Here is an 11,080-nt window from a genome sequence, read left to right on the forward strand (position 1 = left end):
TAGCACCTGCCCAGCACCTGCCCAGCACCTGCCTAGCACCTGCCTAGCACCTGCCCAGCACCTGCACAGCACCTGCACAGCACCTGCCCAGCACCTGCCTAGCACCTGCACAGCACCTGCCCAGCACCTGCCTAGCACCTGCACAGCACCTGCCCAGCACCTGCCCAGCACCTGCCCAGCACCTGCCTAGCACCTGCCTAGCACCTGCACAGCACCTGCCTAGCACCTGTCCAGCACCTGCCTAGCACCTGCACAGCACCTGCCTAGCACCTGCCTAGCACCTGCACAGCACCTGCCTAGCACCTGCACAGCACCTGCCTAGCACCTGCACAGCACCTGCCTAGCACCTGCACAGCACCTGCCTAGCACCTGCCTAGCACCTGCCTAGCACCTGCACAGCACCTGCACAGCACCTGCCTAGCACCTGTCCAGCACCTGTTCAGGTTTTCCTCCTGGGGTCCAGGTACTGAATTCTTGTCTTCATGCTTATGTAGCTAGCTGAACTACCTCTCCACCAATGGTAATCTTCTTTTTGGTGACAGCTGTTTCACATATCCCAGACTAGTCTCAAACTTACTAGCTAAGGATGGCTTTGAGCTTTATATCCTCCTGCCTCAGTTTCTTGAGTGCTGCCATGTTTTGGGAGGTGCTGTAGGGTTTGGCATATATCAGGAAAGCATTTTACAACTCAGTCACACCCCAGCCTTCAATAGTTGTCTTATAGTATATAGTATTTATACCTTTACCCCATTAACAGGATGTTGTATTTTTATTCTTATTTTTCGCGTGAAGAAATAGAGGCTCCGTGAGGATCAAGATGCTGCACTTAACAAGCATTAATAGCTGAAGCTAAAAGCCAAAACATACCTTTCTTATCAATAAAATACTTTATTTTTAATAAAAAGAATTCAGTGAAGTTACTGAGTATTAAGCTGGCAGCTTCAGTATCCTGTGGTTTCTCTTTTAGAAAGATGCCATTCTGGGCTGAAGAGAAGGCTCAACTGTTAAGAGCACTGATTGCTCTTCCAGAGGTCCTGAGTTCAATTCCCAGCAACCACATGGTGGCTCATGACCATCTGTAAGGGGATCTGATGCCCTCTTCTGGTGTGTCTGAAGACAGGGGCAGTGTAGTCATATAAATAAAATAAATGCATCTTAAAAGAAGAAGAAAGATGGCATTCTGGAAGAAAAAGTGATATAACAACCATCTTCACTCCCAGTGGCTATTACAGCTTTAGTTAAAAAAAAAAAGAAAGAAAGAGAAAGAATTGAAAAGAAGAGAAAGGGAGGGGCTGGGAGGTGAGTCCCGTAAAAGGCTGCTCCTCTAGAGTATCCGGGTTTAATTCCCAGTAACCACATGGCAGCTAACAACTGTAACTCCAGTTCTAGGACACCCCAGCATGCTTCACGTTACACCGCGAGCCTGTACTTTGGAACTCCAAGTTCCAGAATGCAACGCTCCTCTTCCCCTTGGTTCTCAGGGGTCGTCGAGACTACAGTTCCCAGCATGCAGCACCGTCGCCCTTTGTTTTTGACGCCCAGATGGACCCTGCTTCGGAAGGACTTTTTGGACTCCAGAGGACGCTTCCTCGAGTCACAGCCCACCTGGAGGCATGTGGCTACGGGGAAATTCTGGCCGGTTGAGTCTGTTCAGGCGAAGCTGCGGAGAGATGGTCTGGCGGCTTTGCAGAACTCTGCCCAGGCAGCGTACCGGGCAGCCCCAGCTGGGTCCTCCCGGGGCCTTCCTGCCTTTGAACAGTGGTGGCGGGCGGACACTCTGTCCCCGGCACGCTTGAGAGCGGGGGCCGCCATCTCCATGGCCACGGCTGCGAGCGGGCCCTGCGCCGGCGGGTCGCCGCGGGACATCCTTTGGCGCGTGAGTTAGGGCGCTGTGGCGCTCCCTGCCTCTCTGGCGGTGCCTGCGCGCTTGGCTAAAGGGGCCTGTCTTGGGGCGCTTTAGGAATAGCGCGTAGGGATCTGACCGCCTCGGGGATTGGGTGCAAGGGTGTGTGGGCGTCCCCGAGTCGAAGTTAGATCTGGGGTGTTGAGCTGGAGTCCGAAGTGGAAGTTTGTCAGTGTGGTTGGGATGGCCCGAATGGAAATTTGGACAGGGAGGAAAAGTTTTAGAGCAAAAGGTTAGTGATTCGAGCTAATGGCTTGATTCCTTGGGCTAGGAAACGGGAAGGGCTGCTCTGTGTTGAAAGAATGTGGCCTTAGCAGACGCTGGGGTTGGGGAGACGCTAAACCGAGCATATATTCTTGGTTTATTTAAGACAGCCTACTCCAGGCTTCAGCTAAGGAGAGCTCACCTCCTTGCATCCATTCTGTGTTTGGGGAGTGGGCGCAAGGAGAGAAGTAAAGAGAATGCAAATAGTAGTGGTTCATGTTAATAAACTAAATGGAGAAGCAGGATTTGCATGTCTGAGTTGGAGTAACTGACTTCTCGATTGAAGAGTTGTGTTTAATTTTAGGTTTTGGGTCGGAGGGTAGTTACCAGCATCGTTTGGTCAGTAGTGCTTCTACCCGTCTGCATCACAGCCTTTATAGTCTTAAGCAGCATCGATTTATTCCACCCTATCCAGTGGCTGTCAGGTAAGTGGTAATTTTTAATTACTGTCTGTATTGACATTAAAACATTACGTAAAGGCACTCTCTGCACTTCTGCACTCACAGAAGTGCCATTTTTGTTATATAAAATCAGTAAGTGTGTCAGGGATTACGTATGACGACAGGACAGATCATTGGAAGACTACTTATATAAACAGCTAGGTGTGATGGTGTGGCCCAGTGTCCTGGGAGGCAGAGGCAGGACGACCTGAATTCAGGGCCAATCTGGGGCATATAGTAAGTCCCTAGAGACACAGTAAAAAAGAAAAGGAAGCCACACAAGTATTTGTCCTTTTGTCTTTTCCTTAAAAAAGGAAAAGAAAAGTTGGCTTATTTGTATTTTTCATGTGTATAAGTATTTAACTTGTATATATGTATGTTCATCACCATGTGTGTGCCTGGTGCCTATGGATCCCCCTGGAAGAGTTGCAGATGGTTGTGAGCCACCATGTGGGTGCTGGGACTGAACCCAGGTCCTTTGGAAGAGCCCTCTGCTGAGCCATCTTTCCAGCCCCAGTTCCCTTGTCTTTTCTTGTCTTTCCTTTCCTGCCATCCACTTAAAATTGCAGATGGAAATTGTGACTGGTATTAAAAAAAAAAAGTCTAAGCTAGCTAGTTGTAGTAGCACATTCCTATAATCCAACTCTTAGGAGACTGTAGCAAGAGGCTCCAGAGATCCTGGCTAGCCTGGGATACATATAGAGAAACTATTTCAAAAGCAATAAGAAAAAGCTATACAGTTATTTAAAGAATACTTTATTCTTATGTTGTAGCCAACAAAGAGAAGAGAGGCCAAAAACTAAAGAATGTCAGGGAAGACTTAGTACAAAGTCTGCTGAGAAAGAGGAGATGGAAGCAGGCTGGATGCTTATTGGAATCTTTGGTTGTAAAAATAAAATGATGATGTTAGGAGCTAGAAAGACGCTGAGAGGGTAAAGTGCTTGTTGCTTGAGTTGAGGACCTGAATTTAGATTCTCAGCACATGCAAGAGCCAGCTGTGTGATGCATATCCTAACCCCAGTGTTGTGCTGCAGCTCATTGGCCAGCCAGCCAGCTGCTGAGCTCTCGGTTCCGTGAGAGACCCTAGCTCAGAAAATAAGATGGAGAGCCACAGAGGAAGAGAGCTAGTGTCGCTGTGGCCTTTGCATGTGTATGCATGAGCAAGCACACGCACACAAGACTCATTACGGTCCATGAGTTCACTGAAGCACGGTTATTGTCTTCTGTCAGTGGTAGCCACTACAGTGTTCCAGGTCCTGAGTACCTTATGTCTATCACCTCTTTCCTATAATACCACTTACTAAGGCGCTATTATATTTGCTTTGTGAATGTAATCTAAGGTTCAGGTTAAGATGACCTGTTTCAGCATCCAAGTAGCGAGTAACTGAAATCTCTCTGTTCAGATTTTGTTTACCCACAGTGTAACCTAATAGATAATTAAAAAAAAAAAGGCATAAATGTACAGAATAGGTTTTGAAGTCTTGAAAATATTCCCTAAGATTAAAAAACACAAATTACTTTGGGAGATTTTTTTTTTCCTCAATAATATATTCCTTTATTTTTCTTATAAGAAAGTGTAGGCCATCAAGGAGTTAGAATTTGTTGTCGTTGTTGTTTGGCCTTTGGGAATATCGCTACTAAGCGATACAATCATGTTTTAGCTGATATGTGTCATATTTGCTGAATCATGCAGGACTGATGAACATAACCCATAAGCCCTGGCAGAGATGGCAGATGATTAATTGTTGGAGACTTAGGAAATCTGGGATTAATTTTGGTTTCTGAATTCTACTTTGAAAATAATTGCTTTCATTATTAAGTGAGTCTATTCAGCCAGCACGTCTCATGTCTCTTTCTTTTGTTCATATTTTTAGATAGTAACATACACATAGTTTAAACTTGGAAGCATGTTGGTTGTTGAGTGTTTCCTTGGGTTTTGTTGTTTAGACTAACCCTTTTTAGGACTGGTAAGTTACACTGTTTCCACATTACTTTTCCTTAGCTGAGGCACTAATTGCCTTTACTATATAAAGTTCAGAAATACTGTTTACGTTTTGAAAACAAACTTGGCTTGTTACTATGGTAGCTTTCCTATGATGAAATGTTTACATATGGTTGTATTTTCTCTGTTAGCAACATCTGTGTGAATTAAAAGAAATTCTAATAACCATTTTCCAGTACCCAAAACAAAGTCTGAATAACTTACTTTGGAGTTCTTGTATTGATGTCCTATTGGACCTGACAGCAGCATACAAGTAAATTCTTAAAAACAAGGACAGACTTTGAAAGTTAAAATTATAGTTGTAGAGTCTGTTGAGATGGGTCAATGGTTAAGGATGTTTGCTGTGTAAGTGTGGGCACCTGGGCTTGGATCTCAACACTCACAGAATAAACCAGGTATCCGGTAGATGCCTGTAACACCAGCTAGGAGAGATCTAGTGCCCTCTCAGTCCCGTGCCGTGTACACAGATACATTTAACGTTCAGAAATACATCTGCATACACAAATAAATGAAGTTAAAAACAACATAGTTGTAGTTCAAATGTTGCAATGTGCTAAACACAACTGGAAGACTGAATGAGCATCACTAATTCATTTCTCTTGTGTTTTAGATTCTTGCAATGACTTCTATAGTTCCCAAGCAATCTTTCACCTCCTGCTGCTGGCCGTGGTCATTATAATCATAAGTATTTTCAATGTGGAATTCTATACAGGTAGGTTTCAGAATTTTAACTTTCTTAAAAGTTTGAGCATCAGATGTGGTGGCACGTGCTTGTAATCTTAGCACTGAGTAGGTCTGAAGGAGGGTCACCATAAGTTTGAGGCCAGCTTCCGCCATGTAGTGAGTTAGACAGGTAGCCTAGGTTAGATGGCAGATTTTGTCTCAAACAAAACAAAAATAATTCATCTTACTTAGGGCAGACTTTAAGAAATGTGTGCATAGCTGTTATCCTTTCTGTTGTACTTACAATTATTTTGGTGTTTCTCTTTTGAAGAGACATTTAGACCTTTCATGATAGTCGTTTATGAGTCTGCTATGGGGAAGCTGGGTATATAAAGAGGTCAAGCCATAAAGACAGAGTGGACTGTTAGTGCCAAGGGTTACAGCATAAGGCGGTCAGGAGGGCCTGGGGCACCTTGCCAGTAGTGTGACTGTCCTCCTGTCTCAGAACTGTGCATTTAAAAATGATTCAAAGGTAAATTTTATTTTATATTTTGCCAGAATGAAAAAAGAAATGTAAAACCTTTTATTAGTTCACAGCTAGTGTTATAGCTGTGAGTTAGCAAATGAATTATTAGATAATTCTTGTAAGGGAGGGGACTACATCTGGACTGACCTCAGCCTCCTGGGCATTGGGATTGCAAGCATGTGCCACTGCATTTGTGGCTGTTGACTTATTTTTTCTTTCCCCAAGTAACAAAGTCTGTGGTTTTATAATATTTAAAGAAAACTGGGCTTTTCCTTGGGCGCAGCCTGGATTCCAGAACAGTGCCCACTTGGCTTGTTCCTTCTCTGCCTTTTCAGATTCCTGAGTGGTCACTTACGGTTCTTCTGATTATTTATCACTTATTCATGTATCCCATCTACTTCTATTTTTTGCTGTAACATCTCTTAACTCTTTAATATTTAAAGAATTCTATATTTAAAAATAGTGTGTAAAATTTTAAGTTCTTACTGGGTATTATAATACATAATATGTTTCTTTACTTTCTTAGTGCTTTCTTGGTGGCTGGGTCTCTTTGTCTAGTCAGCCCTGTTCAGAACTCCTTGGCTTATGGCCTGTGCTCTTTCCCTCTCTCCTCTGCTTCTGGGCCTTCTCTATGTAGGGCCAGGTGAGGGCGCTCGAGTCAGCATTTTTAGTTTACTTTATTTTTATTTTTATATTTTGAGACCAGTTTTCTCTGTGTAGCCCAGGTTGTCTTAGAATTCACTCTGTAGACCAGGCTGGCTTCAAAGTCAGTGAAACTTGACCTTGAATAAATAATACTCAAATTATTTATTTGAGTTTGCCTCTGCCTCCTGAGTGCTGGGATTAAAGGCGTTCACTAGTGTTTTTAAAGCCTCACTGGTCACTTGGCTCGTCCTGTAGGAGTAGGCCCTATGTGCTGTGCACGGGGCAGGTCTGAGGGAGCACAGAGGGCCATCTTTGACCCAGCGTGGAGGCTGCTTAGAGGAGCTGATGGCTCATCAGACTTTGAAGGAGGAGTTGTGGTAGGCAGACAAAGAAGAGGAATGATTTTTCTAGGAAGATGGAGCTTGAAAGAACATTGAGAGACATGGCAGGGTTTGCCACGTTAGGAAGTTAGTCACATAATTGGCTTTGGGGACATTTTTGATGGGGAAGAGGAGGTGTTAGCCACCTTTCCTAAAATGCCAAGCCTGGCTGTTGCCCACACTGCCATCGCTTTTCCTTGGGTGACCTAAAGGAAGGTTATTACCTGCTGTGTCAGGGAGCCCAGGGCTGCCGGGTCTCAGGCACAAACGCCCTTTACCCTTCCCACAGCTGTCCACCATGACACTTCCAAAGAACTCTTTTGGATTGTTGGAGAGGTCCTAAAAATACCTGTGTAGGAGCGAGTATGGAGGCTCAGTGGGTTACAGAGAGCCAGCTCTAACCTCTGCACATACCTCCCTGCAAACAAATGACTGGATGTCATGAAAATACCTATTCAGAGTTGGGTGTAGTGGCGCACATGTCTGTGATAGCTCTATAAACACTTGATATTCATTATTGTAAGTTTCGTCTTTGTGGCTTATTTTTCACAGATGGACTCTTAATGAATCTCAGATGTTGAAATAAAGGCAATTTGGAGCTATCTTCTAAATTATTTATTTTATGTTACTTAGGAAAACGTCAGAGTTGGCATTATATTAGCTATAAGGGAATGCTAAGTTAAAGAAATGAGCCTAGCGGTGGTGGCGCACGCCTTTAATCCTAGCACTTGGGAGGCAGAGGCAGTGGATTTCTGAGTTCGAGGCCAGCCTGGTCTACAGAGTGAGTTCCAGGACAGCCAGGGCTACACAGAGAAACCCTGTCTCAAAAAACCAAAAACCAAANGAGAAACCCTGTCTCAAAAAACCAAAAACCAAAAAAAAAAAAAAAAGAAAGAAAGAAAGAAATGAACAGGCCAATTGCATGAGGACACATCTGTAGTCAGGAGACAGGCAGGAGAATATCAGTAGTTCAGAAATGTCCTCCACTCTACAGTCAGTTTGAGGCCAGCTTGGGCAACATGAGCCCTTGTCTATAAGACAAACAAACAAAACCAAGGAAGTTGAAATGAATTGTGTCCCGTCAAGGCCCTATCTCGATTCTCTAGTTTTTCTTGTATGTGTATTTCTTTATCTTCAAGAGTTTTGAGGTTTGGGTCATTAGCTGGAGCTTTCTGTAGTGGATTTCCATCGGTTGGTTGTGTCTGTGGTGCGAGGGAAGGCACTGTACCTCTACTTGAGGTGCCACACTTAGAAAGCTGCGCTGTGCTCTCTGCAGTCGTGCCCTCCATACCCGGCTCCCGACTGGCCCTGATTGCGCGGATCCTGCATCCCCAGCAGCTCACTCACTCCTTCATCCACGCCGCGATGGGAATGGCCGTGGCTTGGTGTGCGGCCATCATGACCAAGGGCCAGTACAGCTCTCTCGTGGTTCCCTGCACTGGAACTGAGAGGTATGGTCAAGTTTTCTTCTTTTCTTTCTAGAAAGCCTGTTATTTGCCAAATCAAAGGAGACCCATGGAGATCACTAGTGTTGCACCCTGTTTTCCAGACTCTCACAGGAATTCCTGTTTCTGTGTATCAAGTTGTTAAGTTATATTTTATGTTTGAGAAAATTAGCAAAATTCTCAATATATTTGTGTGTGGAAGGTGCTGTGTGGGCACTGTTGGGTTCCTGAGGGTGATTCAGGGACAGTCTCTGAGCTGCCTGAGAGTTGAGAGTGCTGGGACATGGCTGCAGAGAGATATCGAGGAGAGGGAGGCACGGTCCATGTGAGTCAGGTGCGGGCTGTCCTGATAGAGGTTAGTGCTCCCCAGGTCTGCGGTCTTTCCAGGCATCCGAAGGCCCTGAGAAGGCTGCCTGGTTAGGAGAGACGCGAGAAGCTCAGAGCGTCAGCACCTCCACTAGGTCCATGCAGATTTTTTATAGTTCCTTATCAGATGCAGCCAGCTTGCCTTTGGAGCAAGATGACTGTTTCACACATTCTTGCCTCAGGTTCCCAAGGTGACAGCAGTAGTGAGAATCCCTGGCGTCAGGGGAGAATGCTTCAGTATTTGTTTGCTCTCGTTTACCTAAAGTGAGTCATTTGGTTAGAATTTGGGGCATTTCTTAAGTTATTAACTTGGAATTTTGCCTTCTGGCAAATAGCCTTAAAACAACAGTGGTGATGTGTTTTCAACTGTTAATAGCTTAACTTTTTCCCTCAGCTTAGATAGCCCTGCTGCTCAGACCTGCGTGAATGAATATCATCTGTTTTTCCTACTGTCCGGAGCATTCATGGGCTATAGCTATAGTCTTCTGTATTTCATTAACAACATGAATTATCTCCCGTTTCCTATTATACAGGTAAGATACAATTTGAGCATTTCCTAGCTAACATTTGGTAATATCAACACTGTCATGTCTGCGTATGGCCAGCCTCACCTGATTATTTCAAGATTTGATCAGTAAAATTAAAATGGCTCCGTGTGTAAAATGGCCTGGCAGCCAAGCTCAGGCCCATGAAAGTGCAGTAGCACAGATGTCTGTAATCCCAGCTCGCCCTGAGGTCAGCCAGCCTGGAGGGTAGCAGTGGAGAGAACCTCTCTTACACAGCTTAACTTCAGAGTGTGTTTGAGGGCTAAGCCGTGCTTCCCCGCTGCCTCTCGGGAGGCCTGCTCCCTCTTTCCTGGTCACTAGTTCCACTTGCTGGGACGGAGCAGGCTGGAGGAGGGGAGCTGTGCCATCAGGGGAAGTGTTATGTAGCCACCTGCTTAGGGAAGTGCACATGATTTAAGAACACTCAATTATTGTCTCAGACCCTTTCCAGAACAAGACATGGGTATGTAAATAAAACTCCTTCACCTGGTTTGAGTGGTGTAGTAAAAACTATGCTTCAGTTAGGGTGTGTGTGTGTGTGTAGTGGACACATGCACACATGTGTGTGCTTGTTCACCTGTGTGTGTTGGGACCATAGGTTGATGTTGACTGTGTTCCTCAATTGCTTTTCACTTTAGATTTAGAGACAGGGTTTCTTACTTAATTTGGAATTTATTAGCTTGGCAAAGTGGGCTCCAGGAATCCTCCTGTCTGGTGTGCCTAGTGCTAACATAGGCATATGCTGCCATTTCTGTCTTTTCACATGAGTGGGGGGAATCTAAACTCAAGCCCTCATGCTTGGATGGCAAAACCTTGACTAAGCCATCTTCTCAGCGTATTCACTGGTTTGTTTTAAACTAAACTGAAACAGGTGAGGGTCTTAGCAGTTAAAAGCACTTGGCATACAAGTTGATGATTTGCGCTCAGTCTCTGTGTCCCGATTTCTGCTTGTGTGTTTAAGTACTTCATTCCTGCCCTGACTGGGAGGTCTGGACATGGTGAGAAGAAGTGAGGCATAAAGCAGTCATGTGGTGATGAGAATGTTGTCCTTGAGGAGGAGTTGCTAGGCCTTGTCACATGCCCATTGTGTTGGTGAGCAGAGCTGGGGACAACAGATCTGTGAGGAAGTCACGTCCTCACCTTCTGCAGCTGTGAGTGTGTGAACAACGCTTCCTCCTAGGGCCGCTTCTCACTGTGAAGAGGAGTGACAGTGGATGCACTCACAGCATCTCAAGGAGAAAAACTCCGTACAGGATGCCCTGTGGTCCATGGTCTCAAGTCCAAACATAACAGATAGAGAGAAGGAGAAAAAGAAAGTGCTGGAGAAAATAGGACACTCCTGGACATCTTGCTGGGTCTTGAGGTGAAATGGACCACCTCTTTTACAGATACGCATTGAGCACAGGAGCTATTATTAGTTGACGTTGCTGATAAGTTATTGTATCTACCATATAGTGCCACATTTTAGTACTTATTTTTATAATTTCTTTTGATAAAATTTTGGGTTCTTGTATCTCAAAAGTTTATTCTGATATGATAAACTTTGACTTTAGATTAACTTTGTAAGATTTTCTTTTTGAGGCAGGGTCTTAGTAGTCCTGCCTCTGGATCTTCCTGCCTCAGCTTCCCAAGTGTTAGTCACAGGCGCGTGCCACCACACCTCGCTTTAAAATTTAACATTTGACCAAAATAGATATTTGGGACATGGCTTGTAGCCACACGAATGTAGTCATCTGTCAGGTGGGTGCTGTCCTCTGAGGACTGCTGGCAGGGCAGTGGGGGATTGATAGGGAAGAAGTAGATGTGAGAAGACAGGCCACTCCCTTCCCCTGAGCTGAGCCTCTAAGGACGCTCGATACCTGTAGTCACAGACTTCTTCTTTTTTTTTTTTTTTTTGGTTT

General features: G+C 44.8%; 1 protein-coding gene across 2 annotated transcripts in view; it reads left to right on the plus strand.

Annotated features, from left to right (window-relative positions):
* Positions 1–1,515: 1,515 nt before the first annotated feature.
* Ndc1 (NDC1 transmembrane nucleoporin) overlaps positions 1,516–11,080 on the plus strand; it is a 48,528-nt gene continuing 38,963 nt past the window's right edge. For both annotated transcript variants that reach the window (XM_021160499.2, XM_021160500.2), the window contains exons 1-5: positions 1,516–1,876; positions 2,472–2,592; positions 5,220–5,321; positions 8,100–8,274; positions 9,029–9,167. In XM_021160499.2, coding sequence (XP_021016158.1) covers positions 1,817–1,876; positions 2,472–2,592; positions 5,220–5,321; positions 8,100–8,274; positions 9,029–9,167 — 597 coding nt within the window. In that variant the 5' untranslated portion in view covers positions 1,516–1,816. The remainder of the gene's footprint in view (positions 1,877–2,471; positions 2,593–5,219; positions 5,322–8,099; positions 8,275–9,028; positions 9,168–11,080) is intronic.

Source organism: Mus caroli, chromosome 4 (assembly GCF_900094665.2).
Source record: "Mus caroli chromosome 4, CAROLI_EIJ_v1.1, whole genome shotgun sequence".
Taxonomy (NCBI): Eukaryota; Metazoa; Chordata; class Mammalia; order Rodentia; family Muridae; genus Mus; species Mus caroli.